At 43.9% G+C, this 19,624-nt stretch overlaps 3 protein-coding genes across 3 annotated transcripts in view; 2 read left to right on the forward strand and 1 right to left on the reverse strand.

Annotated features, from left to right (window-relative positions):
• The window catches only part of LOC309550268 (uncharacterized protein), a gene marked incomplete at both ends in the record, with an annotated part of 461,917 nt that overhangs the window by 259,806 nt on the left and 182,487 nt on the right, over positions 1–19,624 (forward strand). The window lies entirely within an intron of this gene.
• LOC309549897 (uncharacterized protein) lies at positions 1,597–10,673 on the reverse strand (the record flags this gene model as incomplete). The annotated part of the gene is made up of 3 exons (XM_082250388.1): positions 1,597–1,607; positions 7,692–8,767; positions 10,666–10,673. 3 exons carry the CDS (start codon positions 10,671–10,673, stop codon positions 1,597–1,599), a joined length of 1,095 nt encoding a protein of 364 aa, XP_082106514.1.
• LOC309549899 (uncharacterized protein) overlaps positions 12,465–19,624 on the forward strand; it is a gene marked incomplete at both ends in the record, with an annotated part of 47,355 nt that continues 40,195 nt past the window's right edge. Inside the window, 5 exons of the mRNA XM_082250390.1 lie at positions 12,465–12,534; positions 15,962–16,089; positions 16,176–16,299; positions 16,416–16,513; positions 16,594–16,794. Of these exons, the coding sequence (XP_082106516.1) occupies positions 12,465–12,534; positions 15,962–16,089; positions 16,176–16,299; positions 16,416–16,513; positions 16,594–16,794 (621 nt within the window). The remainder of the gene's footprint in view (positions 12,535–15,961; positions 16,090–16,175; positions 16,300–16,415; positions 16,514–16,593; positions 16,795–19,624) is intronic.

Here is a 19,624-nt window from a genome sequence, read left to right on the forward strand (position 1 = left end):
ACACCATGTATAATATCAATATCTGATATAGATATCAGATATTACAGCCGCATATTGCAACCAAGATTTAGATGGGACTCGTTTAGCTGCAAAACTGGAACTGTTTATTGAACAAGAATACAGGCTTTTTATACACTACACAATCAGGTAAGGCTGATCACATTATCATATGCAAACACAACTGTATACAGAAACATAACTAACACTATAAAAATTAAGCTAATTAGCAACCTGGATAAATCGGGGATCTTATTCCAGGTCAGACTTGCCGGCATCAAACTCACGAAGTACAATACACATTATTACAAGTGTAAACACACCCCCAATAGTTTGCTAGCAGACAATAGATGTGTTCATTTTAGTTTGAGGCATAGAGGCCTCAAATATGGAACCTCCAGTTCCCAGAGTCTGTGTGTTTTGGGGAGACATGAACAAGAATCAGAAACAAGACCACTCCACCAATCCCCCAGGCATACACCTTCCAAAAAGCAGTGTTCATGTAAATGCCACCCTGGGTTCAGACATTTCTTACTGTAGCCCAATGGTGGCCCTGACCCTGCACGTCTTCCAACTTCTCTAAAACCCTGGGTTCAGACATTTCTTACTGTACCCCAATGCCGGCCCTGACCCTGCAAGTCTCCCAACTCCTCTGACACCCTGGGTTCAGACATTTCTTACTGTACCCCAATGGCTGCCCTGACCCTGCAAGTCTCCCAACCCCTCTGACACCCTGGGTTCAGACATTTCTTACTGTAGCCCAATAGTTGTCCTAACTCTGCAAGTCCCCCAACCCCTCTGAAAACATGGGTTCAGACATTTCTTACTGTATTCCAATGGTGGCCCTGACCCTGCAAGTCTCCTGACCCTCTTGTCACCCTGGGTTCAGACATTTCTTACTGTACCCCAATGGTGGCCCTGACCCTGCAAGTCTCCAGACCTCTCTGCCACCCTGGGTTCAGACATTTCTTATTATACCTCAAAGGTTGCCCTGACCCTGCAAGTCTCCCAACCCCTCTGACACCCTGGGTTCATACATTTCTTACAGTACCCCAATGATTGCCCTGACCCTGCAAGTCTTGTGACCCCTCTGACATCCTGGGTTCAGACATTTCTTACTGTACCCCCTAGTTGTCCTGACCCTACAAGTCTCCCAACCCCTCTGACACCCTGGGTTCAGACTTTTCTTACTGTACCCCTGTTGTGCGTTATACGTTCAAGAATATTATTCTGAATGAAGTATGAGTTATTTTTAATCTATTAATTTCTTTTTAACAGCATATACCAATCTTAGTGAACACAGACTACAGTAGAGAATATATATATATATTTATTCATAAGACATGTATTCACAATAAATAGATATGGGTGACACAAAAATAAAATCTCACATAAAATACAAACTTAATGATAACACTAGTTGAATCGGTTTGGCTCAGCATTACAAATCAACAGACAGGATTACTTTTTCCCCAGGAGTAAAAACCATATATCAAGAGTTCTATATATCAGACAAAGTTGTCTGCGAATTGCGTAGCCAACAGTCACTCCGCTGCAGTTGGAGTGAGAACAGACTATGCAAAATGTGAGACTAATTCGCTAATATGTCGCTAAACCAAGAATGGAAAAATTTAATAAAAACTAAAATAATGTTTAGAGAAAAATCTACAGTGGTTGTTACAACTGGGAAGGTAATGTAAATATCCTGAGCATACGATTATAGCATACAAGGAAACAAAAAATCAAAGAATCAATAATGCAAATTACCATTTCAAAATGGCTGCTGGCTCAAAATGATTGTTTACCAGAGTCCTGAGATGGCTGCCTTTCCCAAAATGGTGGCTGGTTAGGGAGGAGCTTGCGTCCTTAAAGTTTTTCAGAGTGTCAGGCGTAGAATGAAGGTGAAGTAAAATGGAGTATGATGAGTGTGTATGGGTGGATGTGTGTGTCTCTATGTCTCGTCTGGGTTCCTTTACATATTGTATAGGACAAAAAGGGTATAAAAATTACAATGAGCAGAAACCAGAAGGTGGAACTTCTTCCCATTGGTTGGGGTAAATAACCATTAACTGGTTGAGTAATTATGCAATACCTCTACTAACCACCATGTATGTCAGGGAGCAAATATATGTGATAGAAGTCACTACATTAATTTATAGTAATAAAAAAAAAAAATGAGAATCTGTCCATATTCTCATGGTGCCGGCATGGCCATCTGATATTTCTGTAATATCTCTTAGAAAGGTTCAGTTCTGGTAACGCCGTTTAATGAATATGCATATTAATATCATATATATATATAATTAAGAATAAGTGACTTACTTATAGATTATCTAAATTGATACACAATAACCTGGGATTATAATTAGAACATAAAGTAAAAGTTGGGACTTTAGATGAGAGACACGACACTACTGCCATGGTAATGGTAACATTTTATTACATATACGATAAAAGGCATATGACATGACATGTACATAGTATTAGGCAGTATGAATAGCAGAGCTGGTACATGATCCCCAAATCCAGATACATAATAATCACATGTTGGAGTATAGGGGAGTAACCATAGTAAAATAAAATCATAACAACATCAAACTCGACGCGTTTCGTGGACTTAGTATTGCCACTTCCTCAGGAGTAGTTGTATGATCTGGATCTATAAAAGATATATGTGTATCAGTATAAGTGGATAACATCAATGGAAATTGATGAGAGCTGGAAGGGGAAGTGAGGGAGGAAAGGGGGAGGGGAAAACCACAAATCCCCCATCTCCCCAAACTTACATGTCAGCTCTGGCTGCGATTGAAACTGAAGGTGGAACCTGACCCTCGGTGTCTCATTTCTACATTTCTCTACTAATATTTCCTTTATGCACTTCCATTTATGCTCCCTTAGGTGTGCGACATGGCTTGCCCGGTGTTTCTGCCTCTGTATACCCTCGGCTCCCGTGGGAGACACCGAGGGTCAGGTTCCACCTTCAGTTTCAATCGCAGCCAGAGCTGACATGTAAGTTTGGGGAGATGGGGGATTTGTGGTTTTCCCCTCCCCCTTTCCTCCCTCACTTCCCCTTCCAGCTCTCATCAATTTCCATTGATGTTATCCACTTATACTGATACACATATATCTTTTATAGATCCAGATCATACAACTACTCCTGAGGAAGTGGCAATACTAAGTCCACGAAACGCGTCGAGTTTGATGTTGTTATGATTTTATTTTACTATGGTTACTCCCCTATACTCCAACATGTGATTATTATGTATCTGGATTTGGGGATCATGTACCAGCTCTGCTATTCATACTGCCTAATACTATGTACATGTCATGTCATATGCCTTTTATCGTATATGTAATAAAATGTTACCATTACCATGGCAGTAGTGTCGTGTCTCTCATCTAAAGTCCCAACTTTTACTTTATGTTCTAACAAACAGGGATGGAGACGCATGACTTCCCCATCGTGCGCCTCATTTAAAGTCCCACCCCCCCTTTTTCCCCCCCTATCTCAATGTGATTAGGGATGGAGAGACACCACGCGAACTGTCATGGTTTATTATACTCTTATATATAAGTATACACAATTGTTTGTATTGACCATTATTGCTGGCTGACCAATTGTTAGCCCAATTAGTTGTGTCTCTACATTCTTTCACCCCCCGGATTTAGTGGGGGTTCTCCTATACTTATATTTCTTTTACTCTAATACAACCGGATTATGGAACATTGTGACGTTTTCCCACATATGCTATTGTTCAGTACAAATTCAAGTCTGTGAGCGTTGACCTGTGGGTCTGCCTGTCACCTTATGTCCCCACCGGGAGCCGCGATGTGTGCCGTATTCCTACCTTCTCCCCCTCCCCCTGGGTGCGGGGGTTTGGGTGGGCGGAGCCGCCACACATCGGCGTCACGCTCTGCGTCAACGTGTGACGTCAATTGGCGCCAACACGCCGACGTCTGTTTCCCATCCGCAGCGCATATTAGGTGCCCCACGGGACGGCTCTGCAATCCAGCTGACGTTCCCGTGTCGACCCCGCTCATATGCACTGCCGTGGCGCTGGGTGTACATGGGGTGGTGATCCTGGTGACCAATGCGTATGCCTTCTGGAGCTCGGTGAGTACCTCACTATTTTCACTATATTTTTGCATGATCCCCGCACATGTTCCTTACTGCACACCTTGGATTCTTGTTCTCTTTTGGGGTTCTTATTCCCCAGTGACTTCACACCACTCACTTTCTTCCCTTGTTTCCATTATCTTCTCACCTTTTCCTTATTTTCAATCACACTTATTATCTCACCCCCACACTATTTCACTTACACCTATGCTAGCATCATTATCTATGACATATATTATTTTACACACATTCCCATTGATCCAATATATCTTTTTACAATTTTTATGTAGATCACTCCGCTCTTTCTCACACATCCTCTATTATATACTGACTTAATATATACACTCGGACAACATCCACTATATAACTCATCATACGTATATTATGAAGTACATATGTGTATGTATGTGTGTGTATATATATATGTATAATATATTCCAGGGATCCTCAAACTACGGCCCTCCAGCTGTTGTGGAACTACACATCCCATCAGGCATTGTAAAACTCTGACATTCACAGACATGACTAGGCATGATGGGAATTGTAGTTCCTGAACATCTGGAGGTCCATAGTTTGAAGACCCCTGATATATTCATTTACTATATATACTTTCACGAGTTTTACTCTAGGCATTCATACCATGTATTTAAAAGTAGCATACTTACTGCATATACATATGTACAATAGCAAAAAATATTTTTAATTATTTAATCAGATTTTTACATTACTACTAACTTCATTGCATACATTCTCCATCATATATTGAACACATACTCATATCCATAATGTTCAACTACATATTCATTCTACTACTTCTTTATTCATTCTACATTTCTCTACTAATATTTCCTTTATGCACTTCCATTTATGCTCCCTTAGGTGTGCGACATGGCTTGCCCGGTGTTTCTGCCTCTGTATACCCTCGGCTCCCGTGGGAGACACCGAGGGTCAGGTTCCACCTTCAGTTTCAATCGCAGCCAGAGCTGACATGTAAGTTTGGGGAGATGGGGGATTTGTGGTTTTCCCCTCCCCCTTTCCTCCCTCACTTCCCCTTCCAGCTCTCATCAATTTCCATTGATGTTATCCACTTATACTGATACACATATATCTTTTATAGATCCAGATCATACAACTACTCCTGAGGAAGTGGCAATACTAAGTCCACGAAACGCGTCGAGTTTGATGTTGTTATGATTTTATTTTACTATGGTTACTCCCCTATACTCCAACATGTGATTATTATGTATCTGGATTTGGGGATCATGTACCAGCTCTGCTATTCATACTGCCTAATACTATGTACATGTCATGTCATATGCCTTTTATCGTATATGTAATAAAATGTTACCATTACCATGGCAGTAGTGTCGTGTCTCTCATCTAAAGTCCCAACTTTTACTTTATGTTCTAACAAACAGGGATGGAGACGCATGACTTCCCCATCGTGCGCCTCATTTAAAGTCCCACCCCCCCTTTCCCCCCCTATCTCAATGGGATTATAATTGTTTGACACATGTGATGTATTCAATCAGAAGGTTATCTACTAGAGAATTATTATGCTAGTAAATAATATAATCATGACATGGTCTGGGATCTACAATATGAAATAATCTAATTTAATCATCAGCTACTATCTAACTGATATAATATAATCTTCAATTGAGGATTGTCCATATAGCCATCATTTCCACATCCCCTCTTGGTATATGATGGAGTAAGGAGGTTGTAGATGCTTATGATTATATTAAATTTATTTAAAAATACAGTTGGAATAGGTCTAAGTTAATTACCAGAAAATTAACCAAAAACTTTCTTCCCATGGCTCCTTTGTTGTTTATTTTTCCATAGTTGAAACAATGGTGTGTTAGTTAGGTAATCCATGATACAGCTGTCCTTGGGGAACCTGTTAGGATCTGCTATTGTATGGAAAATAACTCATGGCCAGGACACAATGTTTTATGGCTTCTTCAAATATATTCTCTTTTCAAGACCATAGAATATAGTCGTTATCTCCAGGGTTAGTCAACAACGGCTTACCACTTTTCAACAACGAACAATGGAAACTACAAGCCGGAGCCTTTTATTGAGTTTCTAGTGAAGGCCATAAATTGAACTTTGTCTCTGGGGTCATTCAGTTCATAATTCTTCACATGCAATATGAAAAATATGCCTATTTCTTACCATAGTCCTGACAACCCCCTACCCTGATCATTGGTATTTTTAGATATTTATTGCTGGGTGGACTATATATAATCTCTGTGCGCCAGTATCTCCTTCCTCCATTAGCAGAAACACAGGATCTCCATCTCCCTACTAACAGAACGGTGATCTGCCTTGTTTACATTGGTGGACAACTGTTCTGCCTCTCTCGGGAACTATTGCTGGGTACCAATGGACACCGCATCTGCCGGACCCACTGATTGGCTCCTGCTGTGTCCAGGGAAAGCTGGGCGCCGGCGGCGCGTGTGCACGCCACAAACCCAAAAGCAGATGATGTACAGGTACGTGATTCTGTGCTGAACGGCCGCCCTACCGCAGTACATGTATGTGGGGTAGTCAGAGAAAAAATTTGCCCTGATAAAGAGACTATGACCTGGTGGATTACATGCGGAACTCCTGTGCCCAGCTGAGGACATTTAAGACCTCCTGTGCCCAGCTGAGGACATTTAGGGCCTCCTGTGCCCAGCTGAGGACATTTAGGGCCTCCTGTGCCCAGCTGAGGACATTTAGGGCCTCCTGTGCCCAGCTGAGGACATTTAGGGCCTCCTGTGCCCAGCTGAGAACATTTAGGGCCTCCTGTGCCCAGCTGAGGACATTTAAGGCCTTAAGATTGAAGATGTGGTGGATGTCTCCTTTTGGTTTGGGAACTGTGATCAGAGTAGAACTCCTGGAACTCTTCTGGCCCCGGACCTGGAAATGCAGATGACGTACAGGTACATGATTCTGTGCCGAACGGCCCGCCCTGCCACAGTACAAATACGTGAACATGAAAACAGAGCCTCTAATATAAGTGATAATTCTTTGCCGCTTGAAACGTACATAAGGAGTGAAATATTTCCCGCACTCAACATGAAATAGGATGCTCGCCGGTATGAACTTTCTGGTTTCTACAAAATAAACCTTTGACTGGAAAACATTTCCCGCACTCGTAACATTAAAAAGGGCGCTCACCTGTGTGTAAGTAGGTGTTCTTTCTTAGTGAAACATTTCCCACACTCTGCACATGAATAGAGACACTCGCCTCTATGAACTTTCTGGTGTCTAACAGGTAACCATTTGAGCGCAAAACAATTCCCGCACTCTGAACATGAATAGTGAGGCTCACCTATGTGTATTCTCTAAAGGCTAAGAAGGTTTCCTTTACTATTAAAACATTTCCCACACTTTGAACATGAATAAGGAGGCTCAACTGTATGGATTCTCTGATGGCTAAGAAGGGTTCCTTTATTATTAAAACATTTCACGCACTTTGAACATTAACAGGGAAGTTCTCCCCTGTGGATTCTCTGATGGCGAAGAAGGTTTCCTTTACGATTAAAACATTTCGCGCACTCTGAACATGAATAAGGAAGCTCACCTGTGTGTATTTTCTGATGGCTAAGAAGGCTTCCTTTCTCATTGAAACATTTCCCGCACTCTGAACATGAATAGAGACACTCACCTGTGTGTATTTTCTGATGCCTAAGCAGGTTTCTTTTATCATTAAAACATTTCCCGCACTCTAAACATGAATAGGGACGCTCACCTGTGTGTATTGTCTGATGGCTAAGAAGGTGTCCTTTACGAATAAAACATTTCCCGCACTCTAAACATGAATAGGGAGACTCACCTGTGTGTATTTTCTGATGGCTAAGAAGGCTTCCTTTCTGAATGAAACATTTCCCGCACTCTGAACATGAATAGGGAAGGTAATCTGTGTGTATTCTCTGATGTCTTACAAGAGTTGCTTTATCATTAAAACATTTCCCGCACTCTAAACATGAATAGGGACGCTCACCTGTGTGTATTGTCTGATGGCTAAGAAGGTGTCCTTTACGAATAAAACATTTCCCGCACTCTAAACATGAATAGGGAGACTCACCTGTGTGTATTTTCTGATGGCTAAGAAGGCTTCCTTTCTGAATGAAACATTTCCCGCACTCTGAACATGAATAGAGACACTCACCTGTGTGTATTTTCTGATGCCTAAGCAGGTTTCTTTTATCATTAAAACATTTCCCGCACTCTAAACATGAATAGGGACGCTCACCTGTGTGTATTGTCTGATGGCTAAGAAGGTGTCCTTTACGAATAAAACATTTCCCGCACTCTAAACATGAATAGGGAGACTCACCTGTGTGTATTTTCTGATGGCTAAGAAGGCTTCCTTTCTGAATGAAACATTTCCCGCACTCTGAACATGAATAGGGAAGGTAATCTGTGTGTATTCTCTGATGTCTTACAAGAGTTGCTTTATCATTAAAACATTTCCCGCACTCTGAACATAAATAAGGACGTTCCCCTGTGTGAGTTTTCTGGTGCCTGAGAAGGCATCTTTTTTGACTAAAACATTTCCCGCACTCTGAGCATGACAATGAATTCTCTCCTGTATGAACCCCTTTATGGTTTAAAGAAGATTCCCTGAGATGAGATGGTTTCCCGAACCCGTCGGCACTGTCAGATATTAGAGGACTATGTGAAGTATCAGGAGATTCCAATGATCTCCTCCAATGGTGAGGTCTGTCATGTATATTATGAGGAACGGGATTTACTTCTGGAGAAGATGCCATGTCATTATCTTCTGTAGTCACATCTTCCTCCGATGTCCTTCTATTCCCACCACAGAGTCCGTCTGTCAGAAGACAAGAAAAATTACCAAGAGTTTTCCACACTCATATACACTGCTCAACACTTTATAATCAGAGTATAGCATCAAGTCAGGGAAACTCCTGGGATATTCATCTGCTCAGTCAAGTAGCAGAGGGGGTTGTTAATCAGTTTCAGCTGGACAGGGCCATAGAAGGTGCTTAACCCATCAGCAGGACCGGTATCTGCTCCTTTGTGCAAGGAGGACCAGGATGAGCACTGCCAGAGCCCTACAAAATGACCTCCAGCAGGACACTGGTGTGAATGTCTCTGACCAAACAATCAGAAACAGACTTCATGAGGGTGGCCTGAGGGCCCGACGTCCCCTAGTGGTCCCTGTGCTCACTGCCCGGCACTGTGGAGCTCGATTGGCATTTGCCATTGAACACCAGAATTGGCAGCTCCACCCCTGGCACCCTGTGCTTTTCACAGTTGAGAGCAGGGTCACCCTGAGCACATGTGACAGACGTGAAAGGGTCTGGAGAAGCCATGGAGAACATTATGCTGCCTGTAACATCGTTCAGCATGACTGGTTGGGTGGTGGGTCAGTGATGGTCTGGGGAGGCGTATCCATGGAGGGACGCACAGACCTCTACAGGCTAAACAATGGCACCCTGACTGACATTAGGTATTGGGATGAAATCCTTTGACCCATTGTCAGACCCTATGCTGGTGCAGTGGGTCCTTGGTTCCTCCTGGTGCACGACAATGCCTGGCATCATGTGGTGAGAGTATGCAGCCAGTTCCTGGAGGATGAGGGAATTGATACCATTGAATGGCCCCCACGCTCACCTGACCTGAATCCAATAGAATACCTCTGGGACATTCTGTTTCAGTCCATCCGATGCCGCCAGGTTACATCTCAGTCTGTTCAGGAGCTCAGTGATGTCCTGGTCCAGATCTGGGAGGAAATACCCCAGGACACCATCCGTTGTCTCATTAGGAGCATGTCCCGATGTTGTCAGGCATGCATACAAGCACGTGGGGGCCATACACACTACTGAGGACCATTCTGAGGTCCTGCAATGACATTTCACCAAAATGGACTCGCCTGCTGCGTCATTTTTTCACTTTGATTTTCGGGGTGTCTTTGAATTCAGCCCTCCGTAGGGCGATAATTTTGATTTCCATCAAACTATGTGGCATCCTTTCCTTCCTAACACATTACCCAGTCCATACCAGTATAGATCCTAACACATTTCCCAGTCCATACCAGTATAGATCCTAACTCATTACCCAGTCCATACCAGTATAAATATCCAGCATGATATTTTCCCCATTGAGATCTGATGTGTTTTCAAAGTGTTCCTTTCATTCTTTGGAGCAGTGTATGTTGGTCGAGCATTTCAAAGTTTAAAAGAGATCTGTGGTGGAACTGGGTGCAATCACAACACCAAACTATGACAACTAACCAGATCAATGATACCACCCAACCAAACATCACTAAGTAAGCTTTAACCCATTCTTGCATAATTACCTGAGCTGATATCTGGAGAAGTTTCTTCCTCTTTAACTGCGTCCATCATCCCAACCTCCTCTGTAAAATGCTGATCACCCCTCACATACGTCTTTTCCTTTATAACCCCAATTTGTACATTTATCAGATCTTCATCCTAAACCAACAAAATGGCAGAAATAATATTAAATACAAAAAATAATAATAATAGAAGAATGATATCAATTAGGGATTGGGATCACTCTCCTACATTCTCATCTACCTGATGATGGTGAGGGATGGTGTGACCTTCCTGTGTGGAATCCCGGGAATACAGAGGACGGGGACATCTCCCTGGTGGATTTCTGTAACTGGATGACTCCACCATGGTGTCCTGGTACTGCTTTCTGTGACCTTTTGGAAACTCTGCCTCTTCCATTACAAAATCCTCATCATCCTCCTTTTTTATTTCTTCTTTAATGTTAACTTGTGTGGAATCCCGGGAATAAAGAGGACGGGGACATCTCTCTGGTGGGTTCCCATTACTGGATCCATCTGTAGGAAACACACAGACTGACTGAATACATTGTTTCTATGTGTTTATCAGATGATGGGGGATCTAGGTGGACCCTCCGTACTGCTCTCTCCTTTTACCCGGTGATGTGAGGAGCGGCTGATTCTCCATCATGACGTCTTTATAGAAATGGGTCTACAAATCCTCAAACATAAATCCATATACCCAAACAGTTTTTGTATTTAGTGGCCATCACTCACCTGTGCTGATGTCTGGAGAAGATTCCTCTTCTTTAACTTTGTCCATCATCCCAACCTCTTCCCTGAACCGCTGATCCTCCCTCACATACGTCTCTTCTTCCTCTTTAACCTCATCTTTTATATCTATCAGATTTTCATTCTAAACAAACAAAATAGCGGGAGAATGATTTCTTTAAAATGTGAGCACAAATAACCTTATACCTAAAAGTAGAATATATTTTCATACAGTCAGATCACTTTTATGATCTCGATATCCATCTTCACCTACCTGATGATGGTGAGGGATGGTGTGACCTTCCTGTGTGGAATCCCGGGAATACAGAGGACGGGGACATCTCTCTGGTGGGTTCCCATTACTGGATCCATCTGTAGGAAACACACACACTGACTGAATACATTGTTTCTATGTGTTTATCAGATGATGGGGGATCTAGGTGGAGCCTCCGTACTGCTTTCTCCTTTACAATAAAGTCTCCTCTTACCCGGTGATGTGAGGGGCGGCTGATTCTCCATCATGACGTCTTTCCCAGCACCGCTCACCTCTCCTGTCAGCAGCTCCATCATCTTCTTGGTGACTTCTAGAATCTTCTGCATGTTGTGTCTCTCAGGTTTTAGGGAGTCACATGGAGGCACTGTGATGGTCATATGATCACCTGACTTCAGAAGAGGAAATCTCTGTATTGAGGAACCAATAGGAATATAATATATATGTTAGAATCCCAGAATCCTCCTCACCTCTCCGGTCAGGTCTGTGTTTTATTAATAGAGATAAGAGTGATGTCATGTGACCTCCCAGAATCCTCCTCACCTCTCCGGTCAGGTCTGTGTTTTATTAATAGAGATAAGAGTGATGTCATGTGACCTCCCAGAATCCTCCTCACCTCTCCGGTCATGTCTGTGTTTTATTTATAGAGGTAAGAGTGATGTCATGTGACCTCCCAGAATCCTCCTCACCTCTCTGGTCAGGTCTGTGTTTTATTAATAGAGATAAGAGTGATGTCATGTGACCTCCCAGAATCCCCCTCACCTCTCCGGTCAGCAGGTAGATGATCCCTAGGGTGAGGTTTAGTATCTTCTCAGTCATGTGACTCCGGTCCTCCTCCATCCTCATTGGTGCCGTCATCTATGAAGGTTTCCCTGTAGACAGATAAGATTGATAACAGAGAATTATCTGGATTGGTATTGGTTGTACAATAATAGGATGAGGATATCAGGAGGGAATATGAAGGTCGGTATTTATTTAAGCACTATGGTCCCAGTGAGAAAATATTTAATCTGGACAGTTTAGTGTTTTCTATGATTCTTGGGGTCCGAGATTCTCGTAAAATTTGGCCACCTGAATTACAAATTCCATTCTTTATGTTGGGTATGAGATGAGAATCAGGATAAAGGTCAGGACAAGCAACAGACGAGCGCATCCAAGAGATGAACTCGGGGTCACTACACAGAAAATCAATCCAAGGAAACAACAGGCAGGACGAGGAATAGCAAGAAGGAGCTCAGAGACAAATGAGAATATTGCTCAGCCAATGGGAGATTATCTCAGCATGACTTATATAATGAAGGAGATGAGGGGGAGGGGAGGAACTCACTTAAGGTGACCATAGATACATGGAAATTCAGCTGGTTTAACAGGGATCGGTCACGTTTCCATCCATGTGTGGTCACTGCCGGATAAAAGTCACTCCATCAGCGGCTGCAGCCAATAGCTTCATCACTGATCTGTGTATTCTGAGAGCGGAGGAGCGCCCTCCATTGTCAGAATACAATAGTGCAGCGGGGAGGACTCTCCCACCCCCTCCAATGTGTGGATGGGGAATGAGTGTAGCTTTTTTTACTCATCCTGCTGACTGAACGATAAAACTGAACCATATATGGCCAGCTTTGGAAGGAAGATATATTAATCATCAACTGATCTCCCTGAAGGAGTTAATCTAGGTTTTCACACTATATATGTGTGTATCATCATCTGCTGGAGATAAAAGGCGTCACAGTGACTATGGAGGAAGAGGATGGACATGACGGGGGGGGGGGGGGGGGTTACTGGGTGTAAATAGGAAATAAGATCTTATTACCTCCTCTGCTGTTTCTTCCAGCGATGTCTTCTCTCTCCGTCCTCCCAACTCACCTCTCACCTGGAACTTCCTGTCTGTACCTGACATCACTTCCTGTCTGTATTCCATAGAGACTTCATGTCTGGGTAGAAGTGAGATCACCACCTTGTGGAGTTCAGAGGAACTGCAGCTCTGAGAAACATCTGGTAGTGTGAACACGGCCTTGTGCTTTGTGCGTATGTACTGTATATCCTTATAGATGGGTCATCTCCACTCCCACCAAGGGGGAGAGAAATATATTACTGCTCGGGGGGGGGGGGGGGGGAGACATTTTGGCCCCTTTGATTTGGCAGTAAAATTGATCACAGATTTAGTCATGTGTAGAACATCTGTTATATGGATACAAAGAACCCCAGCCGAGAGTAAAGGGTGGGCAATTATGTCACCAATATAAATGGAAAAAAAACCCCGCGCTATGTGTAACAACTCAAATACCTACAAAAATAACTTATACTGGACTGCTGCGGTAACAAAGGTAAGTATTCCCTTTATCAACTAGAAGAGCATTATGTGTCACAGCGCTGTCCTATTGTGTGTGCACATAAATTATCACAAATACTCTAAAATATGTGGATACATTCATATATAAAGTGCTAGGGGCTCAACATAATATTCTCTGCAGATCTACTGCTTCCACTTTGCACATTTTCTTTATTCTTATAATATTTGCTGCTATATTAAATAAACTTAAAACCTGTGAAATTTCATGCAATCATACAATATTTTGTGCTCAATATAGTGTTCTCTGCAAGTCCACTGCTTCCACTTTGCATCTACTTCAGTGAACTTATTTTGTTAATATAAATTCACAAATGAATGAAAAGTTGATAAGGTGTGAAAGTGCTCCGTGCTCCAAACTGTGCTAGCTGTAGTGTAGCCACGCCTTCTTCCACCGATTTACACACGTGATGGTGAGGGCGCCCCCTTAGTAGTGCTTCCCCACTCACCAGAGCAATATGACTCCCAGCTTTTCAGCTACCAGAGTCACAAACATCCTTCACACTCTCCTCACCTCTGATGGCAAAGGAACTGGATCCTCCTCGATCACTCCTGCAAGTCTGCTGCGCTTTCTGTCAGTCTCCCTCCTAGACTCGACTTCCTCCTCCGACCGCTGTTCCAGCAGGAGCTCCGCCTCTTCATACACACTCAGGGAGGAGAGAAAGGGGAAGGATATACAGTATATACACACACAGCACAAACCTGTGTTTACACTACCAGACGGTTCTCAGGGCTGCAGTTCCTCTGAGCTCCACAAGGTGGTGATCTCACCTCTACCCAGACAGGAAGTCTGTATGGAATAAGGACAGGAAGTCTCTATGGAATACAGACAGGAAGTCTCTATGGAATACAGACAGGAAGTGATGTCAGATTCTGACCGGACATTCCATTTGGTAGGACGGAAAAAGAAGACAATGCAGGAATTGGCGGCAGAGGAGGTAATAAACGTAGATTAACCCCTACAGGGGGATCAAATGATGAATAATATATCTTGCTATATAAAGCTGGCCATACATGGTTCAGTTTTATTGTTCAGCCAGCGGAATGAGTGAAAAAAACCCGAAGCGATTCCACCATCCACACATTGGAGGGGGATGGGGTAATCCTCCCCGCTGCACTATTGTATTCTGACAATGGGGGGCGCTCCTCCGCTCTCAGAATACACAGATCAGTGATGAAGCTATTGGCTGCAGCTGCTGATCGACCGACTGACTTTTATCTGGCAGTGACCACACATGGATGGAAATGTGACCGATCCCCGCTGGACCAGCTGGATTTCCATGTATCTATGGTCACCTTAAGTGATTTCCTCCCCTCCCCCTCATCTCCTTCATTATGTAAGTCACGCTGAGATAATCTCCCATTGGCTGAGCAATATTCTCATTTGTCTCTGAGCTCCTTCTTGCTATTCCTCGTCCTGCCTGTTGTTTCCTTGGATTGATTTTCTGTGTAGTGACTCGGGCTTCATCTCTTGGATGCGCTCGTCTGTTGCTTGTCCTGACCTTTATCCTGATTCCTGGATCTCCTCCTCATCTCTCCTCCATATCCTCTTACACAGATTTTCTCCACACTTGCAGTGACCCTGGGGGGGTGGAAACTTGGCACCAGCATGCAGCAAAATCCATCCCCACCATTAGGAGCTCTGAGAAAATTGTCTGCTATTTACACTCCGTTCCTCCACACGTCACCTGCTCACATGAGAGATTACTTTCACACATTCCTGACAGATTTCTGTATGGTAAAGGTCAAAGTTCACTCTTTATTTTAGAAGTGGGAGGCACCCGGGAAAAATGATTTGGTTTGCACGGGAGCCTCATATAGAGGACCCCTAAAATCTCCCCATCTAAATGTCCCTCCATTCAGAGTCTATATGTCTGATGACATCACACTGACCTCACAGCTCCTCCCCCCAATGTCCATCCATCTCCTCTCTTTTTTCCTCATGCTCTTAGGATGTGGGCGGATCCTTGGCATCCTCACTAGCAAAGTGGGACTGTTGGTTCTGCATTGTATGTAATGATGTCAGAATGTCTGCAACAAGCTTTTACCCTGCGTAGTGTGGGGGTCCTGTGTGGGTAAATTATACCTCAGTCTGAGGTGGGGCTTTAATCAAATGGAAACCTGAATGGTGAGGTGAGGAGGATTCTGGGAATTTCATTTGATTTTACTATTTGTGTTCAGACCTAGAGTTTTCCTCCTGTGAAGTCTGGGGATCATATGACCATCACATTGCCTCCACCTCCCTCCCTGATAGAATAGAGAAATACAAAGAAGATTCTAGAAGTCACCAGAGAGATCATGGAGGAGAGGTGAGCGGTGCTGGGAATTCTGGGACATTATCCAGTAACAGACAAGGGATGTTTCTGGATGGTGACTGTATCATTGTGTGTGTCAGGTTCCTATAAGGTGTCAGGATGTCACTGTCTATTTCTCCATGGAGGAGTGGGAGTATTTAGAAGGACACAAGGATCTCTGCAAGGACGTCATGATGGAGAATCAGCCGCCCCTCACATCACCGGGTAAGAAGAGACTTTATTGTAAAGGAGAGAGCAGTACGGAGGATCCACCTAGATCCCCCATCATCTGATAAACACATAGAAACAATGTATTCAGTCAGTGTGTGTGTTTCCTACAGATGGATCCAGTAATGGGAACCCACCAGAGAGATGTCCCCGTCCTCTGTATTCCCGGGATTCCACACAGGAAGGTCACACCATCCCTCACCATCATCAGGTAGATGAGGAACAATCACTGACAGTTATGATTTATACACAGCATGTTTGTTACAATGAATGTTGTATTATATCTTTCAGAGTGGAAACCTTGGGGATGATAATATTGATGTTAAAGAAGAGTATAAAGAGGAGGATGAGGAGTATGGAGTGATGGAGGAGTTTTCAGAAGAACACAAGGATATGATGGAGCCACCTAATACCAGGAACCCACCAGAGAGATGTCCCCGTCCTCTGTATTCCCGGGATTCCACACAGGAAGGTCACACCATCCCTCACTGTTACAAGGTTGGTGAGACAGAGATTATAAAACACAGACTCATGGAGACAATGTGTGGATTTTTATGTGATGTCACAATAATAAAGCTTATATTTTACAGATGATATTCTTTCATTTTCTTGATTTAGAGTGGAGATCCAATCGATATAGAATTTGAGGTTAAAGCAGAAGAAGAAGAGAGGTATGTGAGTGATGATCAGCAGTCTATGGAGGAGGATGGAATAACGGGGACATTTATAGAGGAGGACACTCCTACAGAGATCAGCACAGGTGGGCCATTAACACTAAATACATTCCTCCACCCATACTGCTCACTGATTGGTCCAGAGTAGGGCGGGGACTGGGTAATATCAGCCTGTAATCCCCTGGTCACTTTCCTGAGCTGTGTTCCCGTTCTGTATTCCTGTATTTCTCTCAGATAATCTTCCTTCTCTGTGCTGCAGACACAATTTATTCTTCTAGACTGGATTTATGGAGATTCTGGGGTTCAGCTGGAAGCAAAATGTTGATTTTTCACCATAGGTGTTACTCAACCTAGGTTTCTGGGGTATGTACTTTGAGTACTCTGCCCCATACCTGGGTCTAGGAAGACCTTTGACAGAACAATTCTTTAAGGATTACTTGCTGGCTGTGCTGGGTGGAGGGATATGTCTTTATAGTATCAGACCCAAGTCACTGAGTGCAGTTTTAGGAGATGGGAGGCAGCGGTGTGGGACCTCTGCAACTTCTCTCATGTAAACATTTAAGCTTCCACTGATTCCTGAATACCAATATTATGAGTCCTGACCCTTACACTGTATAATTTATATTGTACATTACATACTCCTGACCCCTACACTGTATAATTTATATTGTACATTACATACTCCTGACCCCTGCACTATATACTCTGTTGTACATTACATACTCCTGACCCCTGCACTATATACTCTGTGTTGTACATTACACACTCCTGACCCCTGCACTATATATTTTATGTTGTACATTACATACTCCTCACCCCTGCACTATATACTCAATGTTGTACAAGAGATGGTCAGAGACTGTGAGGACATGACACAAGAGATGGTCAGAGACTGTGAGGACATGACACAAGAGATGGTCAGAGACTCTGCGGACATGACACAAGAGATGGTCAGGGACTGTGAGGAGATGATCTAAAAGATGGTCAGAGACTGTGCGGACATGATACAAGAAATGGTCAGAGACTGTGCGGATATGATACAGGAGATGGTCAGAGACTGTGCGGACATGACACAAGAGATGGTCAGAGACTGTGCGGACATGATACAAGAAATGGTCAGAGACTGTGCGGATATGATACAGGAGATGGTCAGAGACTGTGCGGACATGATACAAGAGATGGTCAGAGACCAGAGACTGTGCGGACATGATACAAGAAATGGTCAGAGACTGTGAAGACATGACACAAGAGATGGTCAGAGACTGTGCGGATATGATACAGGAGATGGTCAGAGACTGTGCGGACATGACTCTCCCACTGTGCTTATACTCGCCTTTCCTTCATGTGGGGGTGAGTGGAGAGTACTTTTCCCTGCAGAAACTCCTAACATAAGCTGGAGCTTGCACATTTTTCATCACTGTGACAAGTAAATGGTGTGGGGGATGGGGGGGAGGGGCCCAAGTAAATGGTGTGGGGGATGGGGGGGAATGGCCCAAGCTGTACAGAACTCTTCATGCCCACATAGATAATAGATGAGAGAGCAGTAAGTTGAAGTGCCCCCCCCCCATATCCACACTTCAGGTGTGCTCTAATACAGACTGAGTCTTCCCCAAGCACACACTGTACAGCTCCCATAGACAATGCTGTACAGAGTCACTATGATAATGAGCAGCAATGGCACAGCTCACCTGTGTGCGGTCCTAAGCACACCACCCGTGTCATCTCCGCTCTCCTCCCGCCATCTTCATGCTCCTCTGAGCACTCACTGCACACACAGCACGGGGAGCCAGGCACACGTGGTGGTGAGGGGGGAGATGTCAGGAGCACCCTCATTGGATACAGGGCTGCAGAACGCTGTTGTGATGTAACCTCTAATTGGCAGAGTGTGTGGTGGGCGGGGCAGTGTGTTTAAGCAGCCATACACAGTGAGTGAAAGGGGAGCCCGGGGGAAGGCAGATATTGTTAAGACATGTGGCCGCATGGCTCCAGCATTCCCTACAGCCAGTCCTCCCCAGGGACACCAACCAGGAGACATTCCCTCCCACACACACATGGGAGGCAAATTAGGTGACTGCGGGGCCCCTGTAAGCACAAAGCCTTAGGCGACCGCCTAATTTGCCTAATTAGAGAGCCACCTCTAAATAAAGAAGTGCAGTACTTCTTATGTTGGGAAGATGGCAATGAGTGATAGAGGGGGAGGGGACACTCGTCCCTCCTCACTGTCACTCCTATAAAAGACAGTTCTCGTTGTTTCCTCACTCTCTGACTAAGGTCCATGAATAAAGAAATGAACTGGTAGGAGATCATAGGACCCATTTACTAGTTACCTTGAGGAGGGAATTGTAAGATCCTCAGAGACCAAGCTGTCTGATGTGGGCGGAGTCCTGGTTTAGGGGAACCAATCTGCTGATGTCTAGTAATAATCTTTGTATTTCTATTTTAGTACATGGACGGGAGATGAGGAAAACCTCAGAGGATTGTCTCACTTTGTCTCCAGACTGTAAAGTAGAAGATGAGGACATCACACAGTATAGTCCAGGAGAAAACCCGGGGACCTCAAATGTCCATCCGGTACCACACAGTGTAGATGGACCATCGTATTCCTCTTATCCTGAGGAACCTCAGACTGTGAGGGACAGTGCCGGACC

Source organism: Pelophylax lessonae, assembly GCF_965119305.1.
Source record: "Pelophylax lessonae genome assembly, chromosome: 3".
In the NCBI taxonomy this organism is placed as follows: domain Eukaryota; kingdom Metazoa; phylum Chordata; class Amphibia; order Anura; family Ranidae; genus Pelophylax; species Pelophylax lessonae.